Source organism: Bos mutus, chromosome 2 (genome assembly GCF_027580195.1).
Source record: "Bos mutus isolate GX-2022 chromosome 2, NWIPB_WYAK_1.1, whole genome shotgun sequence".
NCBI classification, from domain to species: Eukaryota; Metazoa; Chordata; class Mammalia; order Artiodactyla; family Bovidae; genus Bos; species Bos mutus.
The window spans coordinates 22,752,522-22,772,166 of record NC_091618.1 but is presented as its reverse complement, the minus strand read 5'-3'; the positions used below and the strand labels follow the sequence as shown (position 1 = coordinate 22,772,166).

At 43.2% G+C, this 19,645-nt stretch overlaps 1 protein-coding gene across 5 annotated transcripts in view; it reads right to left on the bottom strand.

The window, feature by feature from the left end:
• Positions 1-19,645, bottom strand: part of DOCK10 (dedicator of cytokinesis 10) — a 304,771-nt gene that overhangs the window by 234,675 nt on the left and 50,451 nt on the right. For 2 of the 5 annotated variants that reach the window (XM_070385802.1, XM_070385809.1), the window contains exon 1: positions 2,704-2,942. The exons of 2 other annotated variants lie outside the window; for them this stretch is intronic. In XM_070385802.1, the coding sequence (XP_070241903.1) occupies positions 2,704-2,865 (162 nt within the window). In that variant the 5' untranslated portion in view covers positions 2,866-2,942. Of the gene's footprint in view, positions 1-2,703; positions 2,943-19,645 lie in introns of those variants that run through there. One more of the 5 variants, XM_070385823.1, reaches the window with a different exon arrangement.

The window sequence follows — 19,645 nt, the reverse complement described above, 5'->3', positions numbered from 1 at the left end:
GGAGCTCTTACCTCCATCTTACAGATGAGGAAAAGAGACCCAGAGTCACTAAAAAGTGTGCAGAAGGTCTCATAGCCAATAAGGAATGAAGTTAGGATTCCAACCTAAAATCTCTGGCTCTAGAGTCTGTGATCTTACACAGACACAGATACACACACAATCAATATACAAAATTTGGTGACTAATGGTTGATGGGAAAGTAAGAGAATTTAAAAAATCAGTTTGTGGAGCTTCCTTGGTGGCTCAGATGGTAAAGAATCTGCCTGCGATGCAGGAGACTTGGGCTCAGTCCCTGGGTTGGGAAGATCCCTGAAGAAGGTAATGGCAACCCACTCCAGTATTCTTGCCTGGAGAATTTCATGAATAGAGGAGCCTGGCAGTCTATAGTCCCTGGGATTGCAAAGAGTCAGACACGACTGAGTGACTGACACTTTCACCACTTTCAGAAGGTTGTAGCGAGAGTTAGAAGACAGTTAGCATATAAGGTTAAAGGAGGACGCCAGGTGGAGGGTTTAGATGATCAGTTTCCAGAGTGATGTGTCTCAGTGTGTCATCTACGCTGTTCCTCCATCAGAACCTGAGAATAACTGGAGTTGGCTTGGGGGTGGGAAGTTCTCTCACAGCAAAGAATCCTTGATTCCACTCTAGATCTTCTTATGTAGAGTCATGGGGACCAGGAGCACAAGGATTTGTATATACAAGAACTCCTAGGTGATTGTGAAGTGCATTAAAGTTTGCAAACCACCATCTTGGAAGATAGGGAATAGTTTTATTGACTTAAATTAGAACACTAAGCATTACAACCCTAATATAGTAATTCCATAAAGAGATCTGCAAAATATGCTATCACTGTAAAACACTGAAACTTAGGGCAGGGATCTTTGATGGGTTTGTTCATTGATGGATTCCAAGTACCGAGAACAGTGGTTGGCCCAATTGGGGAATGTGTGAACTTTCAAGTGGCCCATTGGAAACTTTCAAGGTGCAAAATAACTTTGTATGAGCATATTTTACTCTGAGTGGTCCAACATTTCCATCAGACTTCTCATAAAAATTCACTTCTATCAGTTTTATCATTATTTCCTTAGAAATATGAACAGAGTGAAAAAGTATATTGGTTTTTGGAATTATTGATCTAAGTGTGACTTGAGGCTCTGGCATTTGGCAGCCGTGTGATATAACCAAGGCATTCCATCTTTCTAAACTTTGTTTTCCTCATCAATAAATCATCATCACCTCATTTAATGTCCATAAAAGTATCATGTGAATAAAAGGATCTTTGAAAAAAACAGGGCACTGTTATTAGGTGAATTATTACTTTTTATTTCTCAATTGCTTTGAAATATGATTTTGGGGGCAAAGTTCTAGATGGAAAAATTTAGTAAAATTAGGAAAAAATGTTTTCAAGACTTAGATGGCATAAGTAATACATAGCTATAGAATGTGTGGTGGCAAGAGTGGTAAAGAACCCGCCAGCCAATGCAGAAGCGTAAGAGACACAGATTTGACCCCTGGATTGGGAAGATCCCCTGGAGAAGGGAATGGCAACACACTCCAGTATTCTTGCCTGGAGAATCCCATGGACAGAGGAACCTGACAGGCTATAGTCCATGGGGTTGCAAAGAGTTGGACACGATTGAAGCAACTTAGCACAGCACAGTATGGGAATAATGAGAGAATGAAAATATTCCCACTAAGTATTCCCTCCAAGAGATAATCATAGTCCAATAGTTGAAGGACAGTATTGCCTTTTGAAAATCAAATATTGATTTGTTGGAGAGATTGGCCTAGAATGTTACAGCTTAGTATTCTGTCACTCAGACACACAGCTCAAGCCAAATAACTTTCACTTAAAAACTTTAGGTGTAACAGGTATTTATCATTCATTATTTACTGCATCCTTGATATCCGAACATTGAAATCTAAGAGAAAAAAGTCGATTGTGCTGAAACCACGCAGACTTCAATGCCTCCTCAATTTTGGAAACTTAAGCACACCGCTTCCATCCTAAGACAGGATTTCAGTGACTAAGCAGATCTCTCCCTGAACATAAGGTAAGGAGAGTCTACCCTCCACTTTTTTCTAGCTGATCAACCAGATACACGTGAAGGAATTAACACTATAATCATTAAAGCACAGACAAAAATGTCATTTGTCAAGTGGCAAGAAACAGCTTTCTAATGAAAACACCATGCATTCCACAAAATTCTCAAAAACTTCATTCTGATTTTATGCCTAAGTTAAACATTTTGGAAAGGCATTTCCCTTGTAGCGCCAGAAATGAAAGCCTCAAATGCTTTGAAGTTAGAGATCTAACTGCCAACACAACTGGATGAGTCACATGTGATATAAAAATACCTATTTGGGGCTCTACTTTCAAATTAGAGCCACAACATAAAATCCACTTAATTGAACCAGGCTTCAAAGATTTCTGCACAAAAGTTAATAACAGCAATACAAAACAGTAGGCAGAAGAGAGTTTCTAACAGACAACCAAACTGTACATTTTCAAGACACATATAAGAGAAAGAAAACCAGTTCTGTGAATAATATATGAAATCATTCTGAAAAGATTTTCCACAGTAGTAAACTCTTGGTCACACATTTCTTTATCTAAAGCTGAAAACCCGAATCCCAAATGACAGCCTCATTTCTATAATCACAGCTTCATCAACTGAGGCTGTTTTGCCACAGATACCATACCATTATGATGAGGGTTCTGGGTCTACTCATTTCATCGTCAATTTCCAGAGGCAAAATTTCGTGGGATGGTTCCTCCTGGCGTCGTCGACAAATGTGTGGACAGCTCCTCTGGACCACAGAACGAAAAGCTTGAAGCAGAACAATGCTGGCAGTGCAGCCCATCGCTGCATCCTGGAGCCCAGAAAATAACTTCTATGTGGATGCTATGTTTGAAAAACAGTGGCTCCTTGTCCCTGAAAACAGCCTACATCGCAGCTGCAGCCAGCTCACTCTCCAATCACTTCCTTGAGCTCTGATCATCTGATCACCGCCAAATAGCTTGGATGCAGAGATGGGAAAGATTTGATCCACTGAAACTGAACACACTCAGGAATATTAGAGCATTTTGCCCAGAGAGCATTTCTCAATTCATCTCAAGAGCATGTTTCCTGTTCATTACAGTGATTCTCTTCAATTCCAGTTTTGGAGGTCTGATTAAAGATATCTTTCCCTCTCAGTCACTCAAACAAATCACTCTTTTTCACATTAAACAACTGAAAAATTGACTTCACACTCACATGTTTTTTCCAAGGCAGAGGAGTGTCATATAAAGAGTGAAAGTGACTGTTGTCTTTTTAATGTAAAAACTTGCAGAAGGAAATTTTACTAGACACCTCACTAAGTGGCTGGGGTTCTGCTTATTGTAGCTCGTAAGTTCCAGAAATGAAATGGACTCTATATATAAAGTGGGGAGTCCTCTGAATCAAAACGATTATTCCGAAGTATGCACGCGTTAACCAAAGCCATGTGAGTGACACTAGTGTTCCCCCTGTGATTTTCTTTCAATAGCTCGGTTGTTCTGTTCCCACGCATGCAGTTCTGCAGCCTGATACATTTTTATATTTACATAGGCGGCTTGCATGGCTGAAAATATCTGTTTACTGAGGTTGGGCATCGAGCTTTGCCGAGCTGACCTCTCAGAGAAAAAAAAAAAAGAAGAGCAGCTGTAAAGCATTTTCACCTCCTATCAATAAGAATTCAAGGCTTCAGGAAGGACTTTAAGGTCTCTGGCAGTTAAGAGTCTAGTATTCCCTGAATCCTGAGAGACTAGTCACTTAGGAGAGAACCGAGAGAGCTTAGGAGTCACATGACTGGCTTGGACTGGCCTCAAGATCTAATGGTATACTGCAAGAGAATAAGACAACAGGGATGCTTGCACTAAAAATATCTCATGGAAAATAGATTTTGCTTACAAATGAGGAAACTACGAAATCCCCAGTAGGATTTACAATGTCGAGATCTTTCTGTCAAGCTAATCCTGTCCGTGTAACTCTCGGAGATTCAAAGTAAAAATGTTTTCTTTGGTTTCTGGGCCCCTCAGCGCAGAGGGTGTTACAGGAAGTTTGGAGGTTTCTTTTCCTCTAAGGTGTGGCCACTTCGGGCCCCAGTAAAGTGGCTTTCACAGAAGCATCTAGCAGAAGGCTCAATTAGGCATTAATTGCTCTGTAATCTGTCACAACACAGCTTCGTTTTAATTGGTATGTTTGCCAGAGGAGTAAAATATTTTTTTTCTTTTAAGAGGTACTGGCTGCCAGTAGTTTTTCATCTCCCTCTGTTTTGGGCAAACATATTTTAGTGCGGCTGGAAAAAGAAGAAAAAAATGCTAATGATGCTGGCAAGTCCTTTAAGTCCCTCTGGACCTTTGTCAGAGTGCCCGGGTGCTAATCTAAACCATTTTTTTTTTTTTTAACTCTAAACAACTAGGGCATTTATTGAAGAGAGGTTACAATTTAGCCCGCCAGGCTTGCATATTGAATATATATATATATATATATATATATATATATAAAAATGGTGTCCCACCAGAGACAAAATATGGAATGGGCTTCCATGATTATGAATGTGCCTTTTCAGATCTGATTGCTTCTTTGCGCTCCCTGGATGTCAGTGCCCACCCTCGCCCACCCACTCCCATACCCCATGACCTATCACCCTCCAGTCATTCCCTCAGGTTCTGGTCATCTGCTCAGGGCTGAAGAGCTTGAATACAGCAAGGCACTGACTGGGGGTCATTAAACATTCCCCAGCAGCTCCTGTGGGCTACAAATAAGAGAAGGTGGAGCCCTAAGTTACAAACCATGTGCTTGGCAGGAAAGAGGCAGTTTGCATCCCAAACTCCTTTCTAGCCATCTCTCCCTAAGGCTGGCTAACCTCTGGGGTCTCTTCTGGAGTCAGACGATCTGGCAGATGCCAAAGTCTTTGGGGAAATAAATGATGTGCTTTCTGGCTATTAGAGTCCTGTGTTCATCGATCCCTGAACTGCCTCTGAGGAATTCAGCCCTATTATTGATGGACTGCTATTACTGATGGGAGTCTCAAAATTCTCTCTCTCTCTTCTAACTTCCATCATCAAGGAAAGGGAACCTCCAAGAATTAGTTTCTTGGGAATTCAATTCACAACTGCAGTTATCCAATGGAAAAGAGGCTGGAAGGATGAAAACCAGAGAATGACAGCTGGACACACAGTCCAATGTTTTCTTATGAAAAATTTCAAACACGCAAATTCAAAATTGCAGGAAAAGGATTGGGTTCTGAGATGTTTGAAAGAGGAAATTAAGCTAGGGATGTGGCAAAGTGGGGGAGGAGATAGATCAACCCACAGAGATAAGGTCCCTTTTCCCCCTCATGTTTGGCATAGATGTTGATACACAGGAAATATTTTAAAAGGAAGAATCAATTCCCTGAAGGTGTCTGCTAGTTTCTTTGAAGTATTAATAAAATGAATCACTAATTTGGCCTTTAAACATTAAATGTGCATGGAATGCTATTGCTGATAACAAGAGGTTATCTTAGAAAACCAACATGAGCTCAGATGCAAATATCATAATTAAGAAATGAATACATGTGTTTCCTTTCCTCCTTCCCAAAGTCCAAGTGAAATTACCAAAAAAGCAGTATAAAAGGGGAATATATTCATTACAGTGAGAAAGTGGGGGTGGAGGGATGGATCTTTGAACAGAGTTTTCGGAAAATTTCTCTGAAAGTTGAAAAATGAACCTGATCACATTGAGCGATAACTAAAAATGAAGGATGAGCAAGAACTTCGGGGGCAGGAGGACACGGTAGAAAGAGGAGCCACAGTTCTCAATAGAGCCCTGGAGGGGGTCGGAGTTCCAGGGAAGTAGGTGCTCGCTGTGAGAAAGTAGCTAACTGACACCCATCCCACCACCAACCCCAGGAGACAGAACTGTAGAGCATGTGACAACAGCAGAGGGGCAGACGCTTCCAGAATAAGGAGCACAGGGGTCAGCACCCCTTGGCCAGTGGAGGCAGGTGTGTCTGCAGCCTGCTTGCCTAGCTCACACTCACAGTGAAGAAAGATGGCAACTGGCACACATGTCAACCTGTGAGCAGGTATGGGGTTGACCACATGAAGAAGTGGGACTCCAGGGCTCTTCTTCCTGTTCCTGGAGCCAGAGGGCAGAGTACTCAGGCTACCCAAACTAAGTGGGTCCCTCCTTATATGTGGACTTATTCATAGAGGGCAGGGCTTCCCTGGGGGCTCAGAGGGTAAAGCATCTGCCTGCAATGCGGGAAACCTGGGTTCGATCCCTGGGTTGGGAAGATCCCCTGGAGAAGGAGAGGGCAACCCACTCCAGGACTCTTGCCTGGAAAATCCCATGGACGGAGAAGCCTGGTAGGCTACAGTCCATGGGGTCGCAAAGAGCTGGACACGACAGAGCGACTTCACTTTCACTTTTCTTTTCATTCATAGAGGGACTGGCAATGTACAGACTGGGCAACACAGTTCAAGTCTAGTCCAGGCAGTAGCCTGGTGGAAGAGGCAGCAGAGAGGCTCCCATGAGCTGCAGAGTGTGTCAACTCGATCAAGTTGCTTGACCTCCCTGAGCCTCGAGAATATCCACTGTAACACGGAAATTATTCTTTACCATCTATTAGGATGTAGGTAGGAGGAGAGGACCTGAAAAGATCAATGTGTGTATGTGTGCGCCCAGTTGTCTCCTATTCTTTGCGACCCCACGGACAGTAGCCCACCAGGCTCCTCTGTCCAAGGGATTTTCCAGGCAACAATACTCGAGTGGGCTGCTATCTCCTATTCCAGGGGATCTTCCTGACCCAGGGACTGAACCCCAGTCTCCTGTCTCTTCTGTGTTGGCAGGCAGGTTTCTTACCACGAAGCTACCTCATCAATCACTGAACAAGTGTGAGGCTACCTCTGTTGATGGGGAGAGTGGAAGATTGGTCACCTCCCCCTGGGAAGCATCACCGACAGCCCACACCTCACAGTTCAGAACGTCAGTCCTTATTACTGCACCCTGTGGGTTTCCTAACTCACAAACAGGCTGAAAATACGTTCTGATGGATTTCATTTCTAAGGGCTGTCATCCCCTTTCTGTAAGAGCTGGGATTGTGCTTGCTTTACTATATGTCCTCTGTAACCATGAAGTAGATGCTCAGTGAACAATAATAATAACAACAGTAATATTTACAATAAAGTAAGCCATCCATAGCACTTACTATGTGCCAAGCACAGTTCTATCTAATATTTACACATATTGATCCACATACATCTCTATTATGAGGTCATGATCTGATCATTCCCATTTTACAGCTGAGGAAACCGAGGCACAGAGAAGTTAAGTGACTTGTTGCTAGAATCACGCCGAGTAACTGGCAAAGCCAGATCTGGCTACAGGGTATGAGCTTTTTAAAACCAGTTCTGAAAGCCAAATATGTGCCAAGTAAACCTTGTATCTTCCAAAGGTGGATTTATACCAGAAAAATATTATTTGGCACATGGCAGGGTGTATGGAGGCAACCTTGGAACATCCCCTTTGAGAGCTGGTTTGTCCTTCATAGGAAAGTCTGTGATGTTTCCTTGGATCACAGTTTTAGAAGGCAGCTAGTAGTGTTAGCAGAATGTTTTGGGTGACCATTTAAATTACATTTTGATGGGAACTTACAATGTTTAAAAATGTAATGAATTTGATAAGAGAATTCTTAAAAAGATGTATTTACTGTGTGAAGCATTCATTGGCAGAAACCACTCACCTATTCAAGCTGGCTCTGAAAGCACAAGTGGGAATATGGAATTGTGACTGGCGCCTTTGTTACTCCTTGGTGCAGTATCTGTCCTTACATACAAAGATGCTGGCTAACACTGAAATACCCCCAGGAAAAAGGCTACTTTGGGTCCAACAGGAATGAAGCCATCACCCTAGGACACTGTTTGAACCTGGACATGGCTCCAAGAGAAAACCTGCTACCACTTGCCTTCGAATCCATGGGAAGTTGACAGCCTGAACTGCTGTTCACAGGGATCGAGCCATTCGCTTTTCTGGGCCAGCGTGAAAATTTGGTGAGGGCTCTGAAGCTGGTGCATTGCAACTGTCTCCCAGACTTTGTTGCCCTTCCTTCACCACCAGCGCTATTCTATACAGAGTTGTATGATGGCAAGAAACTGGAGACCAAGGACAAAGGCTGAAACTTGCACCCACTTGTTTAAGTTGGAGCACAGCCTTTCCATGGGAATTCAGTGCTTTGTGGAGTGAATCAGTCAATCAATATGGAGTGAAAATAAACTCCTCTTCCTCATTATTATTATCATCAAGGTCTGAATCTTGTTGGGGTTCTCTGTGAGTTTTCCAGAGGCTCAGCAATTGTGACCAAGTGAAAGTGACCCTAAAGGAGGAGAACTCTCCTAGACTAAAGGCAACTGAGAATTTAACCCCAAGCTGAGTAAAACCGTTTCATGGACTTGGCCATTTTCCAGGGCAGGGATTAGCAAGCATCTTTTAACTTGTCTATTTCCAGATGGGTAAGTCCCCTCAGGTATATAAATTCAATTAAACGGATAGGATAGGAGGGAGTTGGTCAGTATAAAACACAACCCAGCAAAGTGATTCTCCCTGAGGCCCAGTTATTCCTTATCAACTTGCATCTTTGCCTCTCTTGGTGCTACTTCAACTCAAGAGCTTGGGACTCAGGTCCATTTTGATAGCAACTATGACCTCTTTCCCCCCATTTGTGATTTGTAGAGTTCTCTTCTTCCAGCTCCTATCTCTTCATTTGCACTTAATTATAGTGCCTCCCCTTTACAGGCATCTTTTCCACTTGCTGACATTTACTGAGTTGTACAATTAATCACTTTGGAAACAGGCACACTGTTCTTTCATTTAAAAAACCCAGGTGCTGTTGCCAAGCACATCTTTTCTTCACTTCCCTCCCTTTGGCACCAGTGCGGCTAAAAGCAGATTTCTCTTTGGTATGTTTAGGTGCTTCAGAAAATTTTCCTTCATTGCTCTCTCAAGTGGCTTCCTCAGCAGCTTCTTGCAGAGTACATGGATAATGTCAATGTTTCGTTAATATCACACCTTACATTTCTCAGGCTTCTGCATTTGACTGTATTCTTCTCTGGTCAGAGTTAATCTTTCTTATTCTTAGTAGAAGGCAGTACAGTGTAGCAGTTAGGCAAAAGCCTGAGAAGTGGACTGGGAATTTAAACCCACAGTTGAGATACTTGCTACCTTTGTGGCATAAAGCAAAAGTTTTAAGCCTCAGTTTCCTCCTCTGTTAAATGAATGGATACTCATGAGGATCCAACTGCCCTGTGCCCAGTGCTTGGCACAGTGCCAGACATATGGTAAGTAAGGATTCAACACACATGAGTTAGTTATTATTGGAAGAGAAAAAAGATCTAAGGATTTCAGACATTGTTTACTTTTTCCCTGTCCCCTTTACAAGTGGTTAAAAAAAAAAAAAAAAATCTCTGACTCTTCCTTGCTGAGGGACACACGATTCCCTGGGTGATGGAGGAATGGGCATGTCTCCTCTGAGCTTTGAAGTTGGGTCCCACGGTAACATGAGACCAGTTCCATAACTCCTTCCCAGTCCTTTTCCATGAGTAAACACATTTAAAATAATATAATAATACCTCACTTACCCAGAGGGCACTTATTTTGCAACCTCAACTATTCTGATCACAGCCAAGTTCTGGGAAGCAACAGAAACAACTTCTGCAGGGCCCGAAAGAGACAGTACCCAATTCATTACTCTGGGACGCTTACAGGAGTGGGTTAGAGAAGGGGTTTTCATATCTGTACCAGTTACAGCCACCATACACAGGATTCCAAAGACCTTGCTGAACGAAGCTTGCAAAAGCCTCTGACCAGACGCAATGTAACTGTGACTTGCCCTGGGCCAGTGGGAATAGGGCACAGCCACTTACAACTGGAAGGATGTCCCTCCTGATGGATGGAGTGCTGACAGCCTCTAACTTCTTCAAAGGGTTTCAAGGGTTCCAGCAATTAATCCAGCCAACCAAGACCCACACCACCAAATGGGATGGTGGACTGTGTTCCTGGGGCAAGGATGAGGGTGCATGATTCAAGCAACTGATGGGGTGCTGACAGCTTCTAACTTCTTCAAAGGGTTGCAGGGGTCCCAGCAATTAAACTAGCCACCCAAGACCTACACCACCAAATGGGACTGTGGACTGTTTTCCTAGGGCAAAGATGAGGGTGCATGATTCTAGCTTGGTACCTGGGAAGTGATTCTGAGTTCAAATCCTCTGAACCTTATTTTCCTCAACTGGTATACTGGAACCACGATGCCCTCTTTTGCAGAGTTATTATAACAGAAGACATGCTATGAATAAAACACTGGCATAAATGGTAGATTTTATCACTCTTTTAGCTGTATTATGAATAAAACTATTATGTTTATTATCATTATTCCAAGAAAGAGCCAAAAAAGGTAAGTAACAGACCTGTAAGTCAAGGTTCAAGGCTAATACAGTCACATATAAATACACCAGCAAGAGAGCCTTGGCACTAGAATGAATTGTCAATGTCAAGAGTGAGATGAAGCAGGAAGTGTCTTTGGCTCCTCATCACCAGTCAGTGAGCCCAGGGTACACGCTTGAGTCTAACTAACTTAAAAGTACAAGCCCTGACAAAAGAAAGAGCTAGGATTTCCCTGGTGGTACAGTGGATAAGAATCTGCCTACCGATGCAGACGACATTCATAGCCTGGGAGGATTCTATATACCATGGGGCAACTAAGCCCATGTACCACAGCTACTGAAGCCTGTGTGCTCTAGTAGTGAGCCACAACTATTGAGCCTGTGTGTCGTAACTACTAAAGTCCATGTGCCTAGGGCCCATGCTCTGCAATAAGAAAAGTCAAATTATGTGCAGCGGTGACAGCTCCAGAAGGAAGAGAAAACTGTGAAACATTTGAGATAAACTTCCACCAATGACTGCTTTTAATTCTTAAAAGTTTGTGACTAAATGGGGTCAATTATATGATCTTCAAAAGTTAGCTATGTAAAAACTGTTCTGAGCCGTGGCTGGATCAATGAGCTATTAACTGTACTTTCAGTACTTGTTCCATTTTATTTTCTGTGCTCATTTCTTTCCCCTTTGAATTGTGGCAGGAATTAGCCACCCACATCCTAAACATTCCAAGTTAAATCTCGTTTACAATAATCATGAACTGCTTTCCAAACGTGAAAATGGCAGTCTTTTAAGTCATTTTCAAATGTGCTTTTCCAAACCAATTTGAGAGCTGAAAAGGATGGTGTCAACCTGAGCAAATCTCAACTCCATATTCTTTGCCAGGACTCAGGGGAGCAGCCCAACATTATCATTTTAGGGTTGGCGCAAAGCTCCCAGCTCAGGCTGTTGAAAGGAAATGAGGACAAAGCAAGGTTTAAACCCAGCAGGAGTAGGAGGGGCAGGGCTGTATTCAAAAGATTAACTTGATAAGATAATGTTCAACTTCTCTTTAAATCCTAAAGTGCAGGCTGTGGATTCCTCAAGTTTGTGTTCCTATTATCTTCAGTTTCTGCTACAGATAAATGAAGCTACTGCAGTTCTGCAGGAGACTTGGGTACCCTGCATCCCAGGGGGATGTGATAGGAACAGCAGGGGATGGAGTTTGGGCTCTGACACTAATTAAGACTTCAGACAGGTCTTATTACTCCTGTCTCTCTGGATCTAAGTTTGCTTATCCATAAAGTTAGAGGTCTTTCCAGTAGTCACGTACGGATGTGAGTCCAGTAGTCATGTACGGATGTGAAAGCTGGACAATAAAGAAGGCAGAGCGCCTGAGAATTGATGCTTTCAAACTCTAGTGCTGGAGAAGACTCTTGCGAGTCCCTTGGAAAGCAAGGGGATCAAATCAGTCAATCTTAAAAGAAATCAACCCTGAATGCTCTTTGGAAGGACTGATGCTGAAGTTGAAGCTCCAATACTTTGGCCACCTGATGCAACCAGCTGACTCATTGGGAAAGACCCTGATGCTGGGAAAGATTGAAGGTAGAAGGAGAAGGGGGCAACAGAGGATGAGATGGTTGAAAGGACTGATTCAATGGACATAAACTTGGGCAAACTGGGGGATGGTGAGGGACAGGGAAGCCTGGCGTGCTGCAGTCCATGGGGTCTCGGAAGAGTCGGACACAAGTTAGCAACTGAACAACAGCAACAACAAAGTTAGAGGGTAAGAAGAGATGACCTCAGGTTCCTTCTAGGTCTAGAATCTAAAGGCTTTCTCTGTCTATAGATTCACTAAGTCCAATAACAGATGTCTGGGCTTTGGAGTAGAGAAGAGATAGGAAGAGATGTTGTTGGTATCTCTCTCATTCCCCCACCAATATTTTTAAAAAGGCAACAGTGAATCACAAGCAATGTGAAAAAACAGGTAGAAGCACTCTGACGAGTGAGAGTGAAGAGAAAAATATTGGGATTGAGGGAGTGGATGGAGGTTCAACTGAACCCATTTCCTTTTTCTTGGTGATCAAGTCATTTCTCAAGTCAGAAGCCAGGAGGACCTCCTTGTTCCCCATCCTGATCCAGCCTAGTAGCCAGAATAATCACTCCAGTGTGGTCTAATGTGTACACAGCAATGTCCTATGGAACAGGAGCAGACTGATGGGATGGTAACAATAAGACTTGGCTGGTTTTTCTTCGGAGGTATGATATGATCATTTTGGTGTAGCATACACCTGAGTTTGTCACTCACTACCTGGATTACTGACCCCAAAAACAACCTTTTGAACTTCGCTTCCATTTCAGTGAAATGGGACTGATGATAGTTTTTTATCCCTACGCAATAAGATGTGTGCGTGCGTGCAAAGTCACTTTAGTCCCGTCTGACTTTTTGCGACCCTATGGACTGTAGAACACCAATAGGCTCCTCTGTCCATGGAATTCTCCAAGCAGGAACACTGGAGTCGATTGCCACGCCCTCCTCCAGGGAATCAACTGGACCCAGGGATCGAACCTGTGCTTGTTATGTCTCCTGCCTTGGCAAGGCAGGTTCTTTACCACTAGTGCCACCTGGGGAGCCCACCTGCTAGGATGAGAAGGAGTAAATGAGATAATCCAAATGAAGCACTTAAGACACTTTTAACACTGTTCCTAGGATGGAGGAAGGACCCAATAAATAGAGAAGCTCTGTTCAGGGACTTTCAGAGTTGATAGCTACACACCCAGTGAGGCAGTCATGTCTCTCCCTGCTGGGCGATGGTAGCAGTCATGGAGAAGCAGAAAACCTTCTTTAGTAGAAGAAATCTCTGGGCTCTCAGTATTTTAGAAGAGAAGAATGCAAGACAGAACACAGGATGTTCATGTTTACCCTTTAGGCAAAGTATTGTCATCCTGTTTTCTATTTAGACGCAGAAAGAAACAGGAGGAAGACTCAGATTTCAGGGAACTGAATGCTCTTCCCTTCGCCCACTCTGACCCCTCACCAAGGAGGACACAGGAGCCCTGCTTTGCACTGAGGGAGGGGCTACAGAAGCCCTGACCAACTTGTGGCAGGTTTCCTATCAGCCTAGACTATACATGCCTTCTTGGACCTGGAAGCAGGTCAGCACGTGGTCAAGCTGCCAGAGGACAAAGCTGCAGTGCCAATGATTTTTCTCAGGGTGGCTGGAATTTTTCTCTTGGGGCTGAGATCCCAACCTCCACACTGGTGAGTTCCTACTTCTGAAAATCTGTAAGTCTGGTCATACATGATGAAATTTCCCAAAATTCAACTGCAAGTGCCCCTAGGTCTTTAGAAATATAAGTGTCATCAGGAAATGATGTTATTCCATTCCTCAAAACCAATGCCAAATATTTTAGCGCAAATCTTAATAAAGATCTAATCTGCACCCAACGTGGGGGGATAAGAGAAGGAATTTGCTATGAACATATTTTGCCTTTTAAAGCAGTCTATCACTACACAAAGAAGAGAGTGAAAGCCTGGCTTAAAACTCAACATTCAAAAAAGTAAGATCATGGCATCCGATCCCATCACTTCATGGCAAATAGATAGGGAAAAGGTAGAGGCAGTGACAGATTTTCTTTTCCTGCACTTCAGGATCACTGCAGATAGTGAGTGCAGCCATACAGTCAGGGCTGCATGCGATGAAATTAAAAGATGCTTACTTCTTGAAAGACAATCTATGACAAACCTAGACAGAATATTAAAAAGCAAAGACATCATTTTGTCAACAAAGGTCCCTATAGTCAAAAGTTATGGTTTTTCCAGTAGTCATGTACAGATGTGAGAGTTAGACCATAAAGAAGGCAGAGCACCAAAGAATTGATGCTTTCTAACTGCGGTGCTGGACAAGACTCTTGAGGGTCCCCTCTACTGCAAGGAGAGCAAGCCAGTCAATTCTAAAAGAAATCAACCCTAAATGCTCATTGAAAGGACTGATGCTGAAGCTGAAGCTCTGATACTTTTGGCCACCTGATGCAAAGAGCCAACTTACTGGAAAAGATCCTGAGGAGAAGAGGAAAACAGAGGATGAGATGGTTGGATAGCATCACCAACTCTACGGACATGAACTTGAGCAAACCTTGGGAGATAGGGAAGGACAGGAAAGCCTGGCATGCTGCAGTCCATGGGTCGCAAAGAGTCGGGCATGACTTAGCAACTGAAAAACAACAGTCACTACACATCTAAGGATAAGAACACAGCACTTCAGATCACTTTGTAATTCACTTAATATATCGAATTCATTTGGACAGGAATAGCCTAGCAATTTATATTATGACCATCTCTGAAGGCATTAAGGAGGATATAAGTTGAGGAGGATATCAGCTTGGGAAGCAAGTTTACCCTTACAGACAGCCTCTGTATTGTCTAGTGTATGTGCTGGGTAAGGAGGACTTGGGCTTCCCAGGTGGCGGCAGTGGTAAAGAATTCTTCTGCCAGTGCAGGAGATGCAAGAGAGGGATTGGGAAGATCCCCTGGAGGAGGAAATGGCAAACCACTCCAGTATTCTTGCCTGGAGAATCCCAAGGACAGAGGAGCGTGGTGGGCTACAGTCCATAGGGTCACAAAGAATCAGGACTGAGCACACACAAACACACACAGGAGGACTCTGCCAACCACTGGCAATGGTTTGGGAAGTCAGGTCTGGGTCTTACTAGCTTGGTCCTCTTCAGTGAGTCACATAACTCTTCTTTGCTTTCAGACTTACCTCAGAGGACTGTTGTGAAAATTAAGTGAGATAATCCGTGTAAAAGTACATATGTGAAATGTCAACAAGCGTTCTGAACAGTGCCACAGGATCACACCACCTGCTATTGATGTTAAGCTATGGTTTCAGATTTTTACCTATTTCCACAAAAAGGCAGAGCCACACACCTGTGACAAAGTCTGGACGAGATGGTGTGTGATCAGAAGGGCCCTTGGCAAGCTACTTTCCGTTATGACAGGAAGTGGATGTTGGCACACTGGTGATGAAAACCTGGTTAACTGTGTGAATCTTAGTAAGTTCACTGTTTTCAGGATGTGGAAAGTGACCATGGATGCATTTTTTACTTTTGTTTTTGTTTTTGTTTTTTTTGAGAAAAAGCTGTTGTATGCAATGGAAGGTTTTTAAGTATACATTGCTCACACCCATGGCCATCAACTTGCTTTTGCATGAAAAGACCACTACTGACTTTCAAAATTCAATTTTAACAAAAACCAAGTCTGTTTAGATGAGGTGCATTTGTATGCAGCATCGCTGTTCTTTGGCCTTTTAAACTGTATTGTAACTGATACTATTTGCTTCATTGGCATTGATTGTGGGATAATTTCAGTCAATGGGCAAGCTGTCCAAAATAAAAGCCTGGGACATTACTTGGCTTAACCATTTCTCTTTCCTTGCTTAGGTCTTTTGAGCCAAATTGCTCACATCTTACATCCCTAAAAATAAATTTCTCTTAAGTCTCCTACAGCTTCCAGTAAGCACCCCATCTTGCTCCTCTCCATTTCAGCCCCAAGTGGGAAAAGCTCACCCTATATCTGAGGGTCAGATGCAGTGGGACATGGTAGTCACTGGTTGTGGGGAAAGGAGGTGAAAGGCTAAGCTGCTTGGTATGACACAGAATATCAGAACTAAATCAGCAGCAAAAGAAATCCTAAATACCAGTCATCCATCAAAACTTAAGGGATCAGTAACAATGAATCAGCGGCTTCACTGGTGGCTCAGTAGCAAAGAGTTCACCTGCAATGCAGGAGCTGCAGGAGGTGAGGGTTCGATCTCTGATTTGGGAAGATCCCCTGGAGGGAGGGTATGGCAACCTACTACAGTATTCTTGTCTGGGAGGGGCTACAGTCTATGAGGTTGCAAAGAGTTGGACATGACTGAAGCTACTTAGCACATATGCACACACAAACATGAACCAGAACACAGTGGTTTACAGGCTGTCTCTGTGGGGTCTGATGCCAGAGTCCAAGTCCTGGCTCAGACATGGATCAGCGATGTGATGAGATGTGATGATGGATAAGAGACTTCACGTCTCTAGGTGTCATCTGTAAACTGAGGAAAGGAAGCGTGGTAATAGTTACAATGACCATATAATTGCTGGTCCAAACCAGGACCCTTTTAGAGGGTGCTATTAATAATGACACCAGAATATTAGGCATAAATAGGGACTATGCAGAGACAAAATTGGATGCATGGTCACCTTGGTAATAATTTCTACCATGTATGGTTGCTATGGGGCTTCTCTGGTAGCTCAGCTGGTAAAGAATCTGCCTGCAACGCAGGAGACCCTGGTTCGATTCCTGGGTTGGGAAGATCCCCTGGAGGAGGGCATGGCAACCCACTCCAGTATTCTTGTCTGGAGAATCCCCATGGACAGAGGAGTCTGGTGGACTATAGTGCATGGGGGTCACAAAGAGTTGGACATGACTGAGCGGCTAAGCACAGCACAGCACATGGTTGCTATGAAAATCAAATAAGGGGAAAAAATCAAAATAGGTAATCCATGTGAAATCATTTAGGCAGGCATTTGGTATAACGGTGTCAGTAAATGTTAGCAACATGAGCAGGACTTAAGGGTCAAGGGATCTAATTTGAATATGATGATAAGAAGTGCTGAGCAGCTTTGGAACTTGGTTCTGCATGGAGGTGGTTGGCTAGGAAGGAGATTAAATTCCAGGTTGGGAGGGGATGGGAGCCCCAGACATTAGATGGAGGAGGGATAGAAGCAAGATCTGAAGCTTCACTAATCATGGTGACTGAGGTTAGGGGCAGAGGAAGGAAAGGAAAGAGTTCCAACTCTTTCAAGTGTTCATGTGGCCTCTTGAGAACTTGGTTTCCTCTAACCTGGGATCCCTAAATCCTCGCTTCTGATTTCAAAATCTACTCCACCCCGTGAAAGTCTATTTCCATATTTCCATTTAGATATTCTGTTCCCTGCCAAGTTCAATATTGCCTTTGTGCCTTGTTTCTGAGTCAGCTCTGCCTTGCAACTGTCCTGTTCTGCGTATTTTTATTTTTATTTAATTTTTCTTTTATATTGGAGTATAACTGATTTACAAAGTTGTGTTGGTTTCAGGTGTACAGTAAGGTGATTCAGTGATACATACACATATATCCATTCTTTTTCAAATAGGTTATTATAGACTGCTGAATAGAGTTATCTGTGCTATACAATAGGTCCTTGTTGATTATCGCTTTTATATACAGTAGTTGTCTGTTGGTTTTAATGGCTGCACCATTGTTCTTTAGACTTTAGGGTAATCTTTGTTGCCTCCTTCTTCATGGCCATGCACATAGAATAGGCAACAAGCCCAGCTCATAAGCACAGCTAATAGAGGATAAGAGTCAGAGAACAGCTCATGCGGGGAATATATGTGAAACCCAGGCTTGATGACACAGGGGGCTCATCTCAGGAATGGTGAGCACAAGAACTGAAGTCCAGAGTTCCCAGCAAGCCAAGGAGGACCAGAGTAGAATCTGGAAGGAGAGTCATTACCAGACATGCAATGTGGTCCAAAGCCACGGAGAGGATTTTAGATCTGGAGACAGTTTCCCAGAGGGAAGACTGGTGTCCAGAAGAGAGTGGAGAACCCAGGGGGCTCCAGAAGAGGAGTGCAATGTGGGTGTGTGGGGCTGGGGATACAGACAGCATTCCATGGAACAAATGCACGTCTTTCTGGCTGTCTCCTGTCTGTGTTTTCTCCAATGTAGGTTCCAAAATCTGTGAAGCTGTATGCCCTCAGATCTCCCAGAGACTTGTGAGATTCCTTGTTTCAATTCCTTGTGCCACCCCCCAGGTCTCGTTCTTATCACTTGCAATCTCATGGTATTCCAAGAGCCAGTCATCGTGTGGGCCTGTTTAGTCACTCAATCATGTCTGACTCTTCGGACCCTGTGAACTGTAGCCCATCAGACTCCTCTGTCCATGGGATTTCTCAGGCAAGAATATTGGAGTGAGTTGCCATTCCCTTCTCCATGGGATCTTCCCGACCCAGGGAATGAACCCACATCTCCTGCATTGCAGGCAGAGTCTTTACCATTGAGCCACCAGGGAAGCCCAGAGCCAGACATAGATGGTTTAAAAATGGCAATCTAAAAAAACAAACAAACAAAAAATGGCAATCTAGTTTCAATTCCCAATAAGTGTTACATGTGTTGTACGTTTTCCAGCTATTTTCTTAAAATTTTGCTTCTCTTGCTGCTTGTCTGTGAGTCAGCACGAGCAGATGAATGAATATGAATGAATAAGTGGCAAATGAACTTACTAAAATCACTTGGAAGCATCTGGTTTTACTTGGCTCAGCACCTTGGTGTTTTTTTTGTATTATTGTTTTTCTTTGTAAATATTTACTCACATCCTCCTTACATTGTCCTCAGTGTCAGAAGCAATGACCCATCTCTGTGCACTCAACAATTCCATCCATCACTCCTCTCCCTTCTACTGGCTCCTTCCCCTCAGCAGCACAAAAGCTTCTTCCACACATCATACAAAAAAAAAAAAAAATCTCTTCAACCCTGAAATTTCTATGGCTCCTGAACTCTCTCACCTTCCCTTCCAGGCAAACAACTGGAAAGCATCATCTAAAGGCCCTATTTTTTTCCTTCCTCTTCTCCCATCCACTCTTAACACCCTGACACTCACTTCACTGACTTCTTCCTCTTCAACAAAGGGTCATCAATAACCTCTGCCAGTGATTTCTAGATAGAAAAAAGACGGCTGACATCCTGCAATGTACTTTTTTCTCTTACAAAAGTGTTGCTCTTGAAATATCACCCATAGCAAGAAATTTCATGTGCAAACTTCCAAGGCTGCTTCTGCATGTTACCCAGGGAGCAGGTTCAGCTTAATGAGGTGTTAATATGTCAACCTTCCTTCTTCCTTCCTTCCTTTCCTTCTTAATAATCATGGAAAGAGGAAAGGAAGGAAGGTAGGGGGGTGGAAAGGAAAAGAAGAAATCTCCATTTAATGAATATTTACTGAAGGTCAGTCTATGCTAGGCACTGTCTCAGGCTAGGGCAGTGAACATGGAGACGAGAGCTCTTGCCCCTCGGGGATTATATTCTGGTGTCAATCTCAAATAAAATGCAATGTCCTATTAGTAAAAGCTTACCCATAAATACCACAATGGTATTTTTGAATGGATTATTTTTAATTTTTTTAATTAAAATATATTTTTACAATGCTGT